General features: G+C 32.9%; 1 protein-coding gene across 1 annotated transcript; it reads left to right on the top strand.

Moving 5' to 3' along the window:
- Window positions 1–1,536: 1,536 nt before the first annotated feature.
- LOC127546506 (GDNF-inducible zinc finger protein 1-like) lies at window positions 1,537–21,195 on the top strand. Its single transcript, XM_051973584.1, has 6 exons — window positions 1,537–2,822; window positions 9,685–10,596; window positions 12,004–12,098; window positions 15,637–15,804; window positions 18,329–18,486; window positions 20,505–21,195. The coding sequence occupies exons 1-6, from the start codon at window positions 1,537–1,539 to the stop codon at window positions 20,745–20,747; spliced, it is 2,862 nt and encodes a 953-aa protein (XP_051829544.1). The 3' UTR covers window positions 20,748–21,195.
- Window positions 21,196–21,846: the final 651 nt, after the last annotated feature.

Genomic DNA, 21,846 nt, shown 5'->3' with positions numbered 1-21,846 from the left:
ATTCAGGAGATTCTCTGATAAATCACTTGGGTAAATCACTTGATTTATGTCTGTTTCGGTTTTCTCACATGAAAATGAGACTAATTTTAGTACCTGCTTCTCAGGGAAATCTGATATTCTTAGAATTTACTTAAAATTATAAAGTCACTACAAAAAACTTGGGGACCCTTAGTTTTTCTTTTATTACTTATAATAAGGCAGTCACATAGTATTTTGTAATTTTCAAAGAACTTTGTATGATTCTTTTATTTGATTTTCTCTTTTGATTTTTCTGTGCTGTTTTGTTTTTATAATGATATATTATTCTCACTTTCTTAATCAGAAAACTAAGGAATAGAAATGAAGAATACATAACTTGTCTAAGATATAAACTAACAGTGGCACAGAAGGAATTGTTTTGGAAGATTCAGTGTTCTATATTCCTTGTCCAACTACCATTCTATTCTGGAAACCTACTCTAACAACGTCTGGATTTCAAAGTTTGTTCCTCCCACCCCCGAGCCCCAAGAAAGTAAATAGTGAGTAGAGATGTCAGCATAGCAGTTAACTCTGGCAATTGTGACTATCCTAATAAAAATCTCCTTTTTTCCCAGATTCTCTATTTTGGCCAAACATTGTTTTTAGTAGTGTTGTGGCTGTTATTTAAAACTGGGCTAAACTCCTTCTAATTAAACTGACACAGTTGTAGGTGAAACAGTGTGCACTTAATCATTCACTTATCTACATTTTCCCTTCTCTTTCCTTTTTACCTATGTGCTTGTATGCCACTCCTCACACATAGCTCTCTTCATTTTAGACTTAGTTAGACCTTCTCTTTTTTTCTTTATAGTTTCTCTCTCTTAATAAATTTATCAGGCTATATAGATTTAATTATCATATCTAAGTTAATGATTCCTTGTCATATATATCTGAGCTCCAGCCCCAAACAGTTTATTATACATTTCAAACTGTATGTTTTATAGAGTTCTCAAACTCATAATGTCCAAAGAATTTAAGTATAACCTTCTTCTGAACATAACAGTTTCTGTTGAGGTGGCCCACCTCTACCTCTTGGAATCCCTCATTCCTTTAAGTCTCAGTTTAAGTTCTACTTTTTGTGTGAAGCCCCTAATGTCTTGATCTACTAATGCTCCCTAAGATTATTGTGTATTTATTTTGTAAATATTTATGTATGTACATGGATTTTTTCTTGTTAGATTATAACCTCCTTTTACATTTCACTTATGTCTTTGTAACTATATTTGTAATCTAGTTTCATAATTGCTTGTTGATAAGTGAATGTTTTTGCCCATCCCTTAATATCAACATGCCAAAAAAAAAAATCAGTTTAACAAACATTTCTAAATAACATTAATAGCTTTTATAGAAAAATTGTAAACTACTATTAAGGTACTAAAGGCTTAGTGTTTTTTACAATGGAAAAGTAATTAGTATCAATCTCATGAGTTATCTAGCTCCTAAAAAGGGACAGTGAAACAGATATTATTGTGGTTAAAAAGCTTTTTCTAATTGTTTTATCTTTTTCTTAATAACAGAATGGAGAAAAAGAAAATTTTGATGAGATCCAAAGTGGCTGCTTCAAACCTTCTGAGTGCCTTACATTCTCTCTATCAATTTGGTCATTTCTGTGATGTAACTGTTCATACAGTACATCTTGGAATCCAGGAAGAGTTTTTGGTACATAAAGCAGTCTTGGCTGCTTCAAGCAACTATTTTAAAGGCCTTTTTCTAAGTGATGAGATGTCAGATATTAAGAGGTGCACTGTTGTTTTAGATGACATTTACACAGAGGAATTCACATCCTTTCTGGAATTCATCTATACTGCAAAAATTGAGATTGAACCAGAGAAACTGCATCGAATGAGAGAGGTGGCAGAGAGACTTGAATGCAAGGACCTGCTTGACATTTGTGAGGAAATGAAAACAGAAAGTAAAATGGATAACTTGGATTTAAGTCTCCATTTGAAAACTCTGGTATGTGAAAATGGTGGGGCTTCATGGGTCTGTGATCAGCATGCTCATCAGACCAAACTCAGTGATTCTCCACCAATAGTAGTGGCACCTGTGAAAAGAAAACTCTGGGATATGCAGAAACACAGAACATTGTTAACAGGCAGTTCAGATCAAGCTTGCATGGTTGTAACTGATGTGAAAAGTGGAATAGCCAAGATAGTGAAGCAGAAAAGAACAAAGCCCACCGAGAACTATAACACAGAAATAATCAATTCAGAAGGGCAAAAAAGCCACCCTTCTTTGTGTGGGTTGGAGGCCAAAGAAGCTTGTTTAGTCATCAGGAATGTATTATCTGAGCGAGATGAGGATGAGAATTCTCATATTTCCCAGCCTCTGAGCTCAAATGAATGCAACAACACACTGCAGGATTTGCCTCAGGTGTCTACAGAAACCTATGAGTGTGAAAAATGTGAACAATCTTTCCCTTTCATCAAATCATATCAGTCACACATGGACATTGAACATGGGATTAATGTTGTCATCAAGTACAGCTGTAATGTGTGTGACCAGCTTTTTTCCAATCGTCAGAACCTCCGCCAACACCGACTCACAGTTCATAATGATGAACGGCATTTCCCTTGCACATCTTGTGACAAGAAGTTTAAACGTCAAAAGGACATAAAATGTCACGTACGAAGAGTGCATGAAAAGAAAAGGAATCCTCAGGCTTGTCCCTACTGTGACAAGGTCATCTCTTCCAAATGTGGCCTGACCGTTCACATTAGAACCCACACAGGAGAAAAACCTTATAAATGTGGCTATTGCCCTGCAAGTTTTGCCCAGAGATCTGCTTACAATACTCATGTAAGGTACATTTTGTGTATGTATGTCTGGACACAGGTATTGACATGTGTGCCCAAGATTAGTTATCTTTATTTTCAATTTATTGCATTATTTAACTTGATCATGAGAGATCTCAGGTGGGAAAGATAAATAAAGATTTAAATATCAGATATACATTTTTAAGAGTTAGGGAAAAGCCTATGATAATTGTCTTTGGTATATATTCATTGTAGTCTCAGGAAAATCTTTAAATAAAATAACAGGTATGTTTAATCATATAAGATCAAAAATAACAAATTTTATTTTAAGCTCTGCACATTGAAATTATCTATTGATACTACAAATAATAGGATAACTTAACCAGAGTATACTGGATGTATCAACATTAGACTTGAACACTTCTTAAATGTAAGCTATTCTGCATGCTACACTCAATTCATATTGAGTTTGTATTCCATAAATAATCCATAAAATCCCTCAGATCTTTTCAAACTATCAAAACATACATCTCTAATTTTTTGAATCCAAGTGTTAAGACTTTATGAGGATAGAAGGGCTTGGCATGCTATGGTCCATGAGATTATGAAGAGTTAGATGGGATTGAATGACTGAACAACAAGAAGTTAGATTTTACCCATACTCATCTTCTCATATTTGGCCCAAATGTTATTTTAACATTTTCAAATCTTTCTGAATTCTGAATTATCTAGTCTATTAGCATTCCTTACTGGCTTTATTTCATTGGTATGTCTGATAGACATGATATCTATGCCTTTAAGTTATTCAAAAAACATGGTAAATAGTACAGGGCCAAGCATATATCCCTCAGGCCCTCCACTAGAGACCATAATCCAAGCTGAATTGAACAATTAGTAATTATAGTTTGGAAATTAAACTAATTTTGAATCCACCTAATAATAATATCTACTTCTTCCATAAACATAGTCAAAGAGGCTTTATCAAATGTTTATTAAAATCTATATAAACTATAGCACTCTCCTGATTACAAGGAAATAAAGCATTCTGGCATGTTCTAGAATTTTATCAAAGAAAAAAATCAAGGTCACTGGCCTAAGTTTTGTAAACTTTACTGTTTTGAAAATTGGGGAAATATTTGCCTTTCTCCAGTTTTCTAATCTCTTTTCCATTCTCCCTGATTTTTTAAAGATCACTTTTAAAAATCATATTTACCAACACTTTTAGTTCAATGAGGTGGCATGAAACAAGAAATAGAGATTCAGACTTTTTGTTCTTCTCTCTGCACCACTCTTCCTGATAAATACATTAAGTAGCTCTCCTTTCTTTCCATAGTGGCAGGGAGGTAGCACAGTGAAGCTGGGCTTGGACCTCAGGAAACTCTGAGGTCAGATGCAGTCTCACATACTTACTAGCTTTACAACTTTTTGGCAAGTCATTCAGCTTCAGTCTTTTTCAGTTTCTTCATCTATAACTGGATATAACAGTAACACTGACCTCTTAGAGCTGTTGTAAGAATAAGATATTTGTAAAGCATTTTAAAAACCTTTAAACATTATATAAATGTAGATGTTGATATTTTTACTGTAGAGTTTATCTGGACTACCACATCCTGTTCTGTAGTATTCTTCTCTGATTATTCACATCCTTTATTTTCATATTGAACTCTTTTTTTTTTTTTTATTAATGGAACACTTCCTTTTCTATCTCTCCCTTTTTTTCTCCCTGAGGCAATTGGTGTTAAGAGCCTTGCACAGGGTCACACAGCTAGGAAGTGTTAAGTGTTGGAGGTCACATTTGAACTCAGGTCCTCCTGACTTCAGGGCTGGTGCTCTATCCACTGTGCCACTTAGCTGTCCCTGGAACACTTCCTTTTTCACTTGATAACCTTCAGAGTAAAGAGACATTCCCTTATTTTCTGAGAGGCTAGGCTGCACCTTGAGCTTAGATAGCCAGTGCCTTGGTCTTGGCAGATTCATAGAATTTGAGTTGAGAAGCAAAAATCATATAGTCCAAATCATACTCAAAAGTGATTCCTTTTATAACATGTATGATGTATGATTATCCAGTCTCTACTTGAAGAACTCTATTGAGGAGGAAAACTCATTATTTCCCAAGGCATCTTATTTCACTTTGGAACTATGCAATAGGAAGTTTTTTATTTCAGGCTTCACTGACCAGGATAAAGTTAAAGGGTCCGTTACCTTCTTATTCTTAGAATGATTTAATTCAGCCTAGAATTACATTAGCTTTATTGTCTTCCTCGTTGTACTGCTAATTCACACTGAGTCTGAAGTCCACTAAAACTCAGATCTTTTTCAGACAAACTGCTGTTTAAACATATCTTCTTCATCCTAAACTTGAGGTGTTGATTCTTTGAATTCAAGGATAAGACTTCACATTTATCCCTATTGGATTTCTTATTAGATTCAGCCCACTGCTTCAGCCCATCAAGATCTTTTTGGATTCCTAATGTCACCTAGTATGTTAGCCATCTCTTCCACTTTTGAGTCACTTGCAAATTTAATGAGTTTATTATCTATAATTTTATATATGATTGATAAAAAAAATAGCACAGGGCCAAGAGCAAATGCTGCTATTGTACTAGAGACATTCTCATATCTTGACACTGAACCATTAACAGCTAATCTTTGAGTCTAGTCACCCAATTGATTCTTAACCTCTTTAAATGTATTATTATAACATAACTGGCTAAAAAGCTAACATGATATTAATGTAATATGAACCCTCAGTTAGATGGTGTGGTGGATAAATGCTGAGCCTAAAGTAAGGAAGACTAGAGTTCAAATTCTGCCTCAGATACTTACTAGCTGTCCAGAGGACTAATTTTTTAAAATAACTTTTTATTGACAGAACATATGCGTGGGTAATTTTTTTTACAACATCATCCTTCGCACTCACTTCTGTTCCCACTTTTCCTTTACCTCCCTCCACCCCTTCCCCCAGATGGCAAGCAGTCTTATACATGTTATATAGGTTATAGTATATCCTAGATATAATATATGTATGCAGAACCGAACAGTTCTCTTGTTGCACAGGGAGAATTGGATTCAGAAGGTATAAATAACCCGGGAAGAAAAACAAAAATGCAAGTAGTCCACAGCAAACAGTTCACATTCATTTCCCAGTGTTCCTTCTCTGGGTATAACTGATTCTGTCCATTGTTGATCAATTGGAACTGAATTAGATCTTCTCTTTGTCGAAGAGATCCACTTCCATCAGAATATATCCTCATACAGTATTGTTGTTGAAGTGTATAATGATCTCCGATTCTGCTCATTTCACTCAGCATCAGTTCATGTAAGTCTTTCCAAGCCAGAGGACTAATTTTTAAGAAGGACATTAGTGAGTTAAAGAATGTCCAAAGAAGGGTAGTCAGGATAGCAAAAAACCTTTAAATTTCAACATCAGCTGGACAATTACTTCTTGGAGATGTCAAATAAGGAGCTCTTGGATATCAGTTAAGATTATGTTGTTGCTGAAGTCTCTTTGAATTTCAAGATTCTGTGATAGTTCTCAAAAGTTTTTACATAATACAATGTAATAGAGAGGAAAGTAGTATAAGTATTATTCCCATTTCATGGGTGAGGAAACTGAGACGCTGAAAAGTCTAATACCATGTCTGAGGTCACACGCCTTATAATATCAGCTCTGAACTCAAAATCATGTCAGACAACATGTTATTGCCACATGCTATTTTTGTAATCTTAATTATTCTATTAACGGATTTTGCTTTAAATTTTTCTCAGAAAAATGTTTTCTCTAAACTGAGTTGAAATAAGGAAAAGTGGGTTCAAAGAACATCTGATAATCTTTATTCAGCCTTAGGCTTCCAGCTAAACTTTCCTCTCTTTTATTTCACCTTTTGCTTGAAACAGTTCAACTCCATACTATTATATACTCGTGAAATACTAGCTTTGTCCTACTGCCACTCAAGCACAGCCTAAATCCCAGCCCTGGACTACTCCCACCATCTATTTCTTTGCTCTATTCATGTGTTACTGAATGGAAATAGAAAGAAAATCACAAAACTTTGCTAATTGTATCCATTAACATTTTAAAATCTAATTTCAGTTGGTCCTCATTGAAGCAAGGCATAAGTTTTGTTCCTCCCTTAATTTGCTTCATTGCTTGCTACAGTAGTTGTTTCAAACATTGTTCTCTTTCCTCAAGCCTCCTACTGTATCCTCCTCTCCCATCCTCTTAAGCTGAGGAACTCATCTTTAGCCCTAAAAAATGTGAGGCCCTGGGAAAGAATGCCCTCCTTTTTTTCATTCACCTCCTATAATACTCACATACTCCATTATTTTCTCTTTCACTCCTGTTTCAAATGAAGATGTTACTCCTTTCTATGCCATTCATCTCCTCTTGGGAGATTGCTTCTATTATCATTCTTACTTCATTTAATATTTAGTCTCTCCCTATTTAATGGTTTCTTCCACTTCGCCTATCAGAATATTTGTTTCTCCCATCCATAAAAACAAAACAAAACAAAACAAACTCTTTTGATCTATCTCCACTGGTCATTATTCTCTTGCTGCTACTGCTTCTCCTCCTCTTCTTCTTTCTTCTCTTCCTTTTCTTCCTCCTCCCCTTCCTCTTTTTTCTTTTCCTCCTCTTCCTCCTTCTCTCCTTCCTTTTTCTTCACTATACTCCTTAAATCATCTAAACTTGCTGTTCTACTTCCTCTCTTTTTTCCCTAATTTCTCTGCTTTCCAGTTTCCAACTTCCTCATGTAATGAAAATTGTTCTCTCCAAAGTTACCAATGCTCTCATAATTAATTACTGAATCTAAAAGCCTTTTCTCAATGTTCATCCCTTTGGATCTTTCTGCATCTTTGACATTGCTGATCACCCTATTCGTGTTGAATCCTTATGTCTAGGTTTCCATGACTTTACTCCCTCTCTTTCTGACTTCTCCTTAGTCTCCTTTGCTGGATTTTCATTTGTGTCATGCCTGGGTGACTCCCAGAACTCTGTCCTATCCTATTCTCTTTTTCATTTATACTATTTCACTTAGTGAGTTCATTACTTTTCATGAATTCAATTATCATCTTTATGATGATGATATCTATATTTCTATACCAATTTTCTCCAGAGCTCCAAATCCAATTGAAGCTGTTCTGTAGACATCTTAATCTTAACATGTCTAAAACAGAACAGATTATCACCTCAGACTCCCTTCTTTTTGACTTTCTCACAAGGAGGGGAAAAAAAAAAACCTTGCAAAACCTATTCATACATTAAAAATATCAGATATTATAAAAAATGTTCCACACTCATGGATTTCTTATTTCTGCAAAGATTTATAGGAGGAAAGTAAATCATTTCATAACTTTTCCTTGGGGCCAAAATCATTCTTTATACTTTCATAATATTACATTTTTGACTGCCTTGTGGTTAGTTTTTCCATTTGCATTGCTTTGGTCACTGTGTATAGTCTTCCCTCAATATTAGGATTTCACATTTGTGGTTTTGGTCATTTGTGGATTTATTTATTTTTGGAATATTATTATTAATATTATTAATCTTTTTCAGTCATGTACTAACATAAGTATACATACATAAATTTATTATGTTAAATTTTGTTAAAAACTTTTAGCACACTAAAGAACTATAAGCTGCATACTTTCTTTGGGAATGCTTCCTTTTTGTCTCTGCTATCTAGACTCATTCATGTGATTTTCTCCTGCAGTGACAGTTATATCTTGTACTTTTTTAAAAAGGAAATTTGTAAAGCACTTGCTGCAGTTATGTTGGGGCTCCATGTGTAGTATGTGAGATACTACATAGTATATGAGATACTAATGTGTCTTGAGACAGTAGAAACTACAACTTTTTAATGGGTGCATTGTGTTATTTTACTTATTTTTTTTTTGTTAAATAAAATGATCAGAATTATTAAAACTAAAGGTTGGGGTGAGACCTAGAATTATTTGTGATTTTTCACATTCGTGAGAGTTTTGTATCCCAACTCCTACAAATGTTGAGGGATGACTGTATATTGTTTTCTTGGTTCTACTTACTTTATTTTGCATCATGTAAATTTTTACATAAATCTGTGTTCATCATGTTAATTATTTCTTACAAAACAATAATTTTCCATTCAATTAATGTACCACAATTTATTGAGCCATTCTCTCTTCTGATGGACATCTATTTTGTTTCTAGTTCTGTGCATTACAAAAACTGCTGTTATAAATACTTTAGTATGCAATGCTATTTTTGTCAGTGACTCCTTGGAGTATATGTTTAGCAGTGGGTCAAAGGTTATAGATATTTTAATCCCCAGAATATTTTATATCAGTTGACAACTTCATAAAGATCAGTCTTAGTATTAGTATTAGTAAAGATCAAGCCTAGTATTCTATCTACTGTGTATAGCTATTCACTGAGTTATACAAATTATACAAGATTACTGGGGTTTTAACCCAACTTGCCTGATCCTAAGTGTAACACTCTTTCTGCTATACAGTTATCCAAAATAACATACTTGATCAGTGGCAGATCCATTGTTTTAGAATCCATATGACCAGACTTCTAGTCCATAGTTTTCAGTACAAAAGATTTTTATAGAGGAATATTGCCATTCTAGTCCAAGATTCCTACTAGTTTTCTGAGAGCACTCAATTTCCTATTATTCCATTGTTATGGATAAATGAAGACCATTAAGGAATGAGATACTCTCTTTTAAATTAGGAAGAAATCATATTAACTTTGTAGGGCACTGTTTGCTATGTTAGAATCAAAAATGTTTTAAAACTTAATGTCTTCAACTATTACAGAATTACTTCCATAAGTTAAAAGATAGCCTACTCACAAGACAAGACATTCATATAAATGTTTTTACCTACTATAAGTTGCATTTTGTTGTGTTCTTTTCTCCTACAGAAAAATACATGAATTAAAACAAGATAGAAAAACTATGCCAGTATACTGGATGGTTGTTCCACCTCCTAGCAGATCAAAGACAGCAAACTATGAAATAGATTTCACTAAAGAAACATGGGAACAGTCTTCAGGTAATAGTTTACCATTGGGAACCAGCAACAAAGACACCCTCAACTATGAAGATGCTGGCAGCTCATCTAATGCAATTGATTCTAGTAATGAAACAGAAGAAAAGGAAAATGAAAAAAATGATGACAGAGAAACTGAAGTGAATAAAGGCAATCAGGATGAAAAATCAAGTATTAAAGGAGAAGAGGAAGGAGATTATGATGCTGGTTTTTCTGAAGTCGAAATGAATGATAGCAAAGATAATGAAGTTGTCTGCACAGATGATGACTTTTCAAATGAAAAAGATGCAGAAGATAATGAATCAGATGAAAATTTTAAGATAAAGAAAGTAAATAATATGACAATAATGAAGAAGTCAACTTATGTTATAACTTGTGATAAGTGTGATCAACAGTTTGTATCCCGGAAAAAATATGTGGATCACTGTAAAGATGTACATCAGTCCCTTCCTGGAAAAGTCTATCAGTGTGATATCTGTAGCAAGTCCTTTGCTAGTTATAATAGTTGTAAAGAGCATCGAGCGTGTGTGCATACAGAAGAGAGGCAGTTTGCTTGCACTCTTTGTAATGCTACTTTCAAACGAAAGCGAGATGTAAGAACGCATTACATGCGAAAGCATGAAGGAAGAGTAAAACGACCACTTTGTTCAGTGTGTGGAAAAATTTTGAGTTCCAGAACAGCACTGGTATTCCATATGAGAACCCACACAGGAGAGAAACCTTATGAATGTGGTGTCTGCCATGCTAAATTTGCTCAACCATCCCAACTTAAAATTCACACAAGGTTAGCCTTTGCAAATCCTTCTTTTCTTTAGTCACCTATTCCTGCCCCCATTTTTTCATGATTGTTTTTCTTGAGTTAACTTGCAATATTGGTATAATATTTCTATCAGTGTTGATGAATTAAAAATAATTCGGTTTTTTCCTGAGGCAATTGGGGGTAAGTGACTTGCCCAGGGTCATACAGCTAGGAAGTATTAAGTGTCTAAGGCCAGATTTGACTTCAGGTCCTCCTGACTTCAGGGCTGGTGCTCTATCCACTACACCACCTAGCTGACCCCAAATAATTCATTTTTAATTGTTTGCCAAATATAACTATAAAATTATTTTGTTAAAATGGGAAATTTAATAAATGAATTCTTTTTAGCAAGAGTTGGAATCAAACCATTTAAAGCATATAATTTTAAATTGTTATTCTATGCTTCTTAAAGATTCTACTTTATAATATATTCTTAAAAATTTACATTTAAAGAGATAATTTTTGGGATGTTTTGTATCCAGTATCTGTTTTTTTATCTGTAATCTTCAAGGGAACATTCTGTGAAATGCAAAGAGAGGAAACAATCAGTTTTTAGATTTAATTAAATGTGGTATAGCAGATTTAATTTGTTTTTTGGTTCTTAAAATTTGGCAATCAATATTATCTAGCATTAGTTTTTAATTTCCAGTTGCTTTAAAAGAAAAGCATAAAAAATCAAATAAGAATGTATTTTCTAATACAGGCATGCTAGGGTTATGATTATATTACCTTAAATCGTTGTCCATATCTAAACATCCTCATTTGATTCATTCTTAATTTTCTCAGTCTTTATAATCAAATGTAGGACCTAAGCTCTAAATTACTCAGGATGATGGAGGTGTATTTAGTCATAGGATATAGATCTTTAAAGAATCTTAGATGTTTTCTAGTTTTTCGTTAGATGTACATGAGAAACTGAGGCCCACAGAGGTGAAGTACCTCATCTAAAATGAGACAAATCATAATCAACAAAGGTCCTCCAATTTCAGTTTTACATATTGGCAGTTATATCCTTCTGCTTTCCTTAAGAGTTAGGTATAATGGTTGAAATTTGAAATATCCATCAACACCTAAATAGGATGACCTATGGATTGTATTTTGTTTTCTTTTACATCAGCATCATATCTAGATAATTCCTTCTCTTATCCAGGAAGCCATAATTTGTAAAAAATAAATTAGTAAAAAAACAAAAAAAAAATCAAATCAACAAACAATAGTTATATCCACAAATTAGGAAGAAGAGATATAAATCATTTTTATAAATCCATTATAAATTATTTCTACATATAATACATACATTTTGCTCAGTAAAATAAGTTCAATATAAAATAATCTATAAGTTTTATGCAACTATTGAAATCTGCATTTTTTTTCTTTATTTCTTGGATATAGGTCTCATACTGGAGAAAAACCATGTATTTGTGAGGATTGTGGAGCTAGCTTTGCAGATAAAGGAAAATTAAATGGCCACAAGCGGACTCATACAGGTTTGTATTTAAGACCAGAGACTTGTAATATCTTCATGTGTAGCATGAACCCTAATTTGATATCTGGAAATATTCCTCTATATATTCAAGTGATTAGATTAGAAGTTATTTTCACCACATATATAAATTGACATACTGAGGTTTAACAAAAACAACATGTTATTTACAGTAAAAATTCTGCCTTATGAGTTGAAAATTTATGTACAATTTGGGCCTAAAAGCTAGTCCTGGTATGTAATATGTTTTTATGAAATACTTCTTGGTTGATTCAGGAAGTTTATGCCATAATTGGTGAAATGTGGTAATTTTTTGAGCTTTCCATGTGAAGTAGAGAAGTATAAAAAATTTAGAAAAATGAATAAATCCATTCTAGATTAATCAAATATAAAGCGTTTTTAGTAATTTAAAATACTGTGTAAAAGTAACAAATGTTTCAATTATGCAAAAATAATCCAGAATTTTAAATGCAGGAAATCTTATAATGTAAACTATGATTATGGTAAGCTGAATCAAGTTCTATATTGCTTTCAAAAAATTTCAAAACTCCTAAAATGTTATTAAAAATTAATCCAGAAACAAAGAAGTGTCTTCTGAATATCAGCATTTGGGAAGGAGAGAGGGGGCTGAGGCAATTGGGGTTAAGTGACTTGCCCAGAGTCACACAGCTAGGAAGTGTTAAGTGTCTAAGACCACATTTGAACTCAGGTCCTCCTGACTTCAGGGCTGGTGCTCTATCCACTGTGGCACCTAGCTGCCCCATGAATATCAACATTTTACTAACATTGTATAGGGGCAAGCCATGAAGCAGTTTGCTGAATTCACAATGAATAACAGACGGGGTAGTTAAGAGGAACATATTGGATCTGAGCAGAGTATATCACATAACACATGAACCTCAAAAAAAAAAAAAAAAAAAAAAAAAAAAACCAAAACACAAGTAAAGAGTTTAAGAAAGAATTTAATTAAATGTGATAGAAAAAAAGATAAATTAGTTATTAGTAACAAGTATAATGAATGACATGTGAACAGTCTGAGTATTCCACTGAGATGCTTGTACTATGGAGAGAAAATAATAAAGGCTTCCAGCACATTGGTGAATTCTTGCAGTGGATTTATGCGGGGACACTTCTGAAAAATGGTGACATTTGTGATATATTCACTTTTCTAGTTTCAGATATTGATTTCAAAACACTTCAGCTATTGGCATATGCCTCAGTACTCCTTTACAAAGTGGTCAAAAATGTATATGCTACTTATCTCACTTAGACATTTATTGTGATACTTTATAATCACAAATAATGGCTTTGAGAAAGTGTTTTATCTAATAAAGGATTAGTGATCTGTAATAAAAACAAATAATTTTTATTGATTACTGAAAAGGTTGTGATTACACAAATAAGTGACCAGAATTTAATTTCAGTTTCTTAAAAAATAAGTCAAAATTAATGTTTGCAGATATCAGTGACCATTCAATCAGTTAAGACTTATTAAGCCTCTGTTATATGCCAGGCATTGTTAAGCACTAAGGATACAAGAAGCAGGCAAAATATAATCCATTCTGTGCTTACAGAGCTTACCATTTTCATGAGGAAAACATGTACAAACAAGATATAAACAGGATCAATTAAAGATAACCAACAAAAAGAAAATACTATCATTAAGAGAGATCAGGGAGGACTTCTTATAAAAGGAGGGATTTTTATTGGGCCTTGAAGGAAACTAAGAAGTGAAGAGGAGGAATGTTGGGATATGAAATATCTTGTGGGAGTAGTGAAACTAGCAGGGAGACCAGTTTCACTACATCACACATTGTTGAAGTATCTAAGAACATTGGAAAGTAGGAGGGGGGAGTTTATGATGGAATTGGTGGCAAAACTGACAATGAGACTGTCAAAAGAACTTTAAAATCTTCAGCTTTCAGTTCCTGAAAAAACAGCAAGAATCATTGGGTTCCCTGAGATGAAAAATTGTTGATGAGACCTTTTGCAGTACTTCAGAGCTTACAGGAATTATTAGATTCCTGGCACATGAACTAATGGACAATGGAATCCTATTGGACTGTTTCTAGGACTTATGGACATGTGTAAATTTTCAGGATGATTCATGTTATTTGTTACACTACTACTAGCCTGTGTTATATTGCTATGTGCTTATGTAAATTATGTATAATGCCTCCCATATTGATGGATTTGTGTATACCATGTATATCTGTTACAAAGTTCTGGCCCATATTGATGGATTTATGTGTACCCCCTCAGAAACCCCCTGTGTTTTAAAACAAAAGAAAGGGGGAGATGTTGGAATCCTTACTAACTGCTAACTAATTAGAGTTGATCTAATCTTACAAGAAGATGTTTTGGGCAGAACCTGAAACAAGGTACTAAGTAGAACTAATTAATACAAGGCTTGTGTTCACACCTCTACTCATTGGAGTTCAATGAGTTCACACCTCCCTTGAAGCTTTTTGGGCCAGAGAGCACTATGGGAGAAAACCCATAATCCCTCTCTCTGGAAGGAGCATAAATAGGCCAATGGGCCAGTCGAAGAAGTTCTTCAGAGGAAGACGCTACAAGTCGAGATTTCACCGGAATGACATGAAGACTGGAGCTGGTTGGAGGCTGAAGAAAGCAGAGGCAGAGGCTGAAGGACCAGACCTTTGGATTTAAAGACATTTGGAGAGAGCTCTTGGAACCAAGCAGAGAGATAGGCCTCTAAGCTAACCGGGCTATATTAGAGATAATAAAAGATCTGAACTTTTATCACCTGGCTGTGTTTTGAGAAGAAAAAGCTCACCACAAACGAGGATTTTATATTTGATCTTGGAGATAGGGAGCTACTGGTGTTTGCTAAGCAGTAGATGACATGGGAGACCTATGTCTTAGAAAGATCAATTTGTCAGCTAAGTAGAGGATGGACTGTGGTGGTAAGATGTGAAATGGAGATAAACCAATAGCTGTTTCAGGTAGCAAATAGGAATAGGTACCAAGTGTTTACCTTAGGGTAACAGCAGCCAGATGAGAGGTAGGGGCTTATGCAAAAAATAGCAGTAGGACTTGGCAAGAGATTGAATTTAGGAATGGGACACATAGAATAAAGATGCCTTGATGTTAAACTTGGATGACTGAAAAGATGGTGGTAAGCTTGGTAGTCACAAGGAAGAGGAAAGATGACCAGATAAGACATTTCTCTTCCAAGCACAGTATGTGCTTTACAAGATTAAAAAAAAAAAAAAAAAAAAAAAAAAAAACTCTGTGAAGGAACATTTAGTATATCATTACAGTTTTTGCAAAAAATGTCTTAGGAATGCATAAATAAAAGTGATTAGTTATCCTCATGCTTAAATAGAGAATAAGAGAAACATGAACAAAATTGTAGTATGGAAATTTTATAGTGAAGAGGACAGCAATTTAAAAGCAAGAGAAATGTTATCTATGAAGGTTAAAGATACACTTCCAGCTCCTGAATTATAATGAGAGATGCAATGACAGAACTGCTTATAAACAATTTGCAAATCCTTGACTTTATTTTATAATTTTAGGCGAACGTCTCTTTAAATGTGATGTCTGTGGAAAACATTTTGCCACCAATGAATACTTAAAATGCCATAAACGATGCCATATGGGAGCTAAGCCTTATAAATGTGATGTGTGTGGAAAAACATTTGGATTGAGAGCCTCGTTAGCTCAACATAGCAATGTTCATGCAGGTAAAGATATACTTAAAGAACAGAGCAAATAAGTTATTTCTTTTAGAAATCAAGTTTTCATATTTACTAAAGCATTAACATTTTTCTTATACAGGGTATTCTAAGAGTTTTTGTACAGTTTAAATTTTTTTTAATTTTTAATTTTTAATAAATTTTAAATTTAAATTAAATTTTAATTTTAAAATAAATTTAAATAAAAATTTTTAATTTTAATTTAAAATTATACTGACAGCTTTAACTAAAGTAACTTTTAGTTAGTGTAATTTAATAGTTCTAGTAATTTAAAACCCCACTAAACTTTTGGAACATTTTATCTTCCTTAATAAAAGCACACATTTTCACACATTTATATAAATTGTAATGTACTTAGAAATTCTTTTGTTTGAACTATTTGATTACAATCTGCATCAGGAGAGGGACTAAGTCTATAATCTAAACTTTGAAATACTTTCAGTGCCTAGCCTGACACTTTCTACAAAGTTTGTACTTTAACAAATTTAGTTTATTGAATTTTCATACTGATTGATATGACAATTATAGTCCTCATTTTACAGGTTTACTCACAGAAGCTTTGAAAGATTCAATGAGCTGTCCTATTTCACAACAAGACTCACAACCTAAAGTTTCTGATTGAACCATGACCTTTCTACTACTATATTGTACTACACTCATACTACCTAAATTCCTAGTTAGCAAATTATTAGAGCCAATGCTTAGAATGGAAAGTATTTAACTTACAGATTTTACATAACTTCTGACTCTTGTTCTAAAGAAGGAAGCCTATTTAAGGTCACTGGAAAAAATATTTATTGAACATATATTAAGTGAATATGAAAGAAACATACTGCTTGGCCCCTGCCCTCTAATAACTTACAATCAATTTGTAGTGACAATATATAATCACATAAAACAGTCAAAAAAGCAAAATACCATATGAATGGTGTTTTAATACTTTGCCACTTACATGCTACAGGAATTGAAATAGGAATATCAATGTAGGGGCATTGTATAGCATTTATATCATTTTTCAGGAATTCAGGACACCTGAGTTTTAGACAAGTAACATAGCATCACAGAGTTTTAATTTCATCATTTTAAAAGTAAAAAGGGCTGATAGATTAAATTACTTCCTAAAGCTCTCCTACTTCTAAGATCCTATAATTACTAATTTAAGCAGGATCAGATGTAGCATGTCTTAGTTTGAAGCTATTTCAATGCTGATTTAAACTCACCCCTCACACAAACAAACAATTTTTCTATTAACATCCTTTTCTAAGTTCTATAATTTAATATTTTTGACATAAATGCATATTATATATATAAATTTGAATAAAGAAAATTAAGTTGTTCACACTAATTTCAAGCAAATGAATATACATTCAACCTATGGAGAATCAACTTACTGACACATGCTTCCTTAACATTGACTTGTCTGTAAAGGTGATATTCAAAATTGCACTAAATTTTTATTGTTTCATAACAAAATCTTTAAAAATATTAAACTTTAAAATAAGATGAAAAGGAGTCAATAATAGACTGTACTCTTGAGCTGAAAATAATGGTAACAGAAACTTAGTAAACATGGTTTCAAATCCAAGATTACAATTTATCTGCCAGAGTTTTGAGTCAGAAATTATTCAAAGTGGAAATCATTTTTGTCTATCAAATTCATAGAATTGTTGGGAATAAGGGGCTTAAGGAGTAAAGGGCTTAGTTTGATATATAGAGAAGAGTTGGTACTTTAACTCTGTTCTTAGTTGTTGGTTTTGAACAAGATACAAGAAAAAAAATTATCAAATTTTAAAATGTGTTTTTATTTCAGTCCTGTCTGTAATTTCTATGCAGCCATTCCGAATCATGCATAGCTTCATTCATAAAATGAAACTTAAGCCACTTCCCCCGATATGAACAAAAACTAAAACAAGAAATCAGTTATTAAATTGCTGAACTTATACTACATTATTAATAATACAATTGACAGCTTTGTGGTACACTGGAAACGATGTATAATTTAGAATCAAGTTTTATGTACAAATCTAGAATAAAAATTATCTTTGAAAATTAGTTTCCATTTACTAGTTTTTTGGGGAAAAGTATTTCCAGAATAAAAATTTTCCATAGCTCAGGTCAATAAAACAAGTTTTCATAACTTTTGTTTTTATGTCATAGTTATTTCTCTATCCTTCCCCTTTCTGGACTTATGACCATGTCAGACAGTTAAGCAAAGATCACAAATACAAAATAATATACTAGGCATGACCTGTAATCCCCTACCTCGCTAATGAAAACAAGGAATAGATTTAATTATTTATATTACAGGAACTATTCTGCATCAATTTATAGGAGATTTTTCAGATTTCAATTTCTCTTGTTATTTCTTACTATGTAACAAGATATAATGTATAGCACATTGATATATCGATATGGTTAGCCATTAGCCAAATGATGGGCATCCAGTTTGTTAGCGGTGTTTTTCTAGCAGTGCCACGTATTTCTTTCATTTTTTTTGGACACCTGTTTCCAGAAACTCGTCCATACTTCTGTGAACAATGTGGGAAAACTTTCACTCAGCAAGGAGCTCTCAGACGCCATCAACGCATTCACACAGGAGAAAAACCATATAAATGTCGGGCTTGTGAGAGAACTTTTACAGACATGTCAACATTGAGGAGGCACGTGTCGGTAAGTTGATTCTCCATAGTTTAAATATATATTCATTTGATTGAAATTAGTGTAAACAGCTACTAATTTTATCTAAATTCCAATTTATTTTTCTTTATTTTTGGCCTTCTTAACTAAATATGAAGACAACAGAACTGGAGTAATATGTGCTTTGGATTGCTTTTCTAGCTATTCTTATAGAATTGTGCTCCTTTGCCACTCCTTATGATGAACAGCATACATTTATTAATTGGCCTCTGTCAATGAAACAGAACAAAATTACTGCTCCACCTAGCAATCATATTTTATTAGGGCATGCTGAATAATAGGAGTAACTGGCCTTACGATTCTGGAACAGCAATGTTTTCTGAGTATTATTTCTACAGGGTTTTTAGATAATAAGTGTAAAAAATCAATTTTTTTGTCTTCTGACAATACTGGTTAAAGTGGAAGATGGCGTAAATCAAATAAAAAGTATTATTACTGGGAAGTCAATATACTTAGGTTACTCTCCCAACCTTTCATGTTTCCCTCTTTGCAAAATGAAAGTATTTGAAGAAAATAAAATCCTGTCCCCTACATTCCACACTGGGAATGTTTTGAGGAGAAAATGGAGAATCTCTGTGCAAACATTTCTAAGTTACAGCCAATAGTTACAATAAACTTAACAATAACCAGGTAATTATTATTACAGGTATCCAATCTGTTTTATAGATAAATTTGATGTTTAGAAAGAGAGTCAGTGATTTGCCAGTGAATACACAGCTAGTAAGCATTAAAAGGTTTAAGTCATCAAGATCTTCCTAATTCTATGCTGATCACTCTATCCCTTATTTCATGCTGCCTCGATGTATTTACAATCTTAATTATCTTTTGCTGTTTATATTTTTTATTAAACAATAGGTACATTTTGCTATATAGCCTTAAATATTTCATTGACTTGCTCTTCAATGGTCCTTCCCTGGCATTATTAAGCATACAAGGAACATAGAATAATTGTGTTAGTCTAAAGCTAATTCTGGATTGATTATATAGAATATAATGGGTATTATATGCACAAGTATGTCCTAAATTTTTTTAGTTTTTTTGTTTAGGAGCTGTGAATCTGAGAATGTAGAGCACTTAAGGCTAATTACCTATTTGATGTGAGACAATGGCTTTATTAGCATATATATGGATCATGGCTCTCCTCACCTTTGGTGCTTGCTCAATGTTTGGTAATAAGATAATTGTAGGCAAGGATTGGGGGGGGTAGGATGAGAGAAGTGAGAGGTACTTGGCAGCAGGACAAGGAAGAGAGGTTGGTGGCTCTGGAATCCAGGATAGATCTTTGGCAAGCCTCATGGCAGCTTGCCTGCCTCCTTCACTTCTATCCCTAAAGACCAAGGACTTTGATTTATCCTGACTCTAGCTGACCTTGAAGCCCTCCAGGAAGCTAGCCCGTGCTCTACAATAAGAACTGCAAATTATCAAATATTTCTGAATGCCTAGAAAGGATTGGCAGTGTCAAATATTATTTTCATAACTTTATTAGGATAAGACCACGGAGATACTTTTTAAATTCTAAGAAGAGATGGCAGAGATAGTATAGTTCAGTTTCATCATTTGACAGATGATAAAATTGTAGCCAAGAAGAGTTAAATAATTTAATAGTCATAAGGCTAATATCAGAGATAAGACTAGATTTCCTTACTTTCAGTCCAGTAAATTGTAATAAAACCTAATTTAAATGATTTTTTAAAATATTCAAAATAACTAAATCATGAAATTTTATTCAGATTGTAATTAACATTTTTCAAAACTTAACACTAGAGGCAACTGAAATGGGTATTATTAGCCCATGGGGTGTCAGCAGTAGTAAACAGTAAAAATCAATTTCATAGCATGGATATTATTTTAGTTGGCATTTTGATATTGTCACTGCTAATTTTAAAAAATCTATTACCATGATTTAGGATACTTATGATTTCTACATATTGGTTTTTCTCAAGAGCATTTTTAACCAATACTCTTTTTTTTTTTTCTCCCATTTCTGTTAGATCCATGATCGAAATGCACATTGGAGAAGTTTCCTGATAGATCTTACTACTAAAAAAGACCACAACTGGTCAAAAATTGAGACCTTATCAGATGTGTGTATGGGTGAGGAGTCGACACCTGAAATTTGGTCAGTTGACCAAGGTAGACTATATAAACCAGAGAATGCAATTGTGAAAACTGCTAATGTTATAACCACTAGTATTACTACTAGTGCCAATAACAATTCCTTGGTATATATGTAAAAATAATACCTATCTTGATAAAGCTGTTTATGTGTTACAATCACATAACATGATTAAGAATTTAAATCTTAGTTCAACTATAGATGTTTCATTTTGATTATATAGCAAGCCATCTGATTTTTTTAGGAGTGATATATGACTCATCAGCAAAAACAAGTTTGTTTTAATAGATTTCAGTTCTTGGAACTTTTATTCACATATTATAAATGCATTATGCTATTAGTAATCCTTTTATATTAAATTCTACATACCATTTATATAAACTATTACATCTAATTCTAGGGGACACAATATGGTATTAGTTACACAGTGACTAATTTATTTGTATATATTTATAGAATAGTTTTTAGAAGCTTTTAGGGTATAAAAACATGAAATCATTCATGCAATGGTAGGATTTAGAGGGTTTTTTGAAATGAATAAAAATGGGAAGTGAAATTTTACCTTTTATTTGACTGATATTGATGTGGCTGTTTTATATTTTATAAACATCTTATTCGAATCTTTAAAATAAGCAAATAATAATGGTCGAATTATGATGTGTATTAGTCTCTTACAATGCAAACTAATTTTATATTATAGAAATTCATGAATTTGTAGTTTTGTAAAAACTTATCAGCAGTTTAGGAAATCACAAAAGAAAATACAATTTTAGTGTCACATTTGTATTTTACCATTTCTTTAACATAATCTGAATCATATATTAAGGTTTATCTAAATTCACTAGGGAAACTGCAGCTTAAAACCTGGCCAAAGGTCATAGAACATTGAAACACATACGTAATTTACAAACATTTAGATTGACAATGGTGTTCATTTATTTTTATGAAATCATTTTGTTCTGATTGAATACCTGTTTTAGAGCTTTTTTCTTCTTTACTGAGTAAGATATTTTTCTTTAAGGCTACAAGCCAGTAGCATTCTTTGAATATAGTAATGACTTTAGGACAGCATGCCAGTAGCAAATGCCTTCATTTTTTAGCTAGGTGATAAATATTTCTTGAAGATGTATTGCTAACTATCAAAGGATCAGGCAAATGACAGTTATTGCTTATGTCTAAAGGAAAAACTTGAAGCAAAATGAGTTTCATGCTTTTAT

This window comes from Antechinus flavipes, chromosome 2 (assembly GCF_016432865.1).
Source record: "Antechinus flavipes isolate AdamAnt ecotype Samford, QLD, Australia chromosome 2, AdamAnt_v2, whole genome shotgun sequence".
Lineage (NCBI taxonomy): Eukaryota > Metazoa > Chordata > Mammalia > Dasyuromorphia > Dasyuridae > Antechinus > Antechinus flavipes.
The sequence above is the reverse complement of the archived record's forward strand: the minus strand, read 5'-3'. Positions and strand labels throughout refer to the sequence as shown.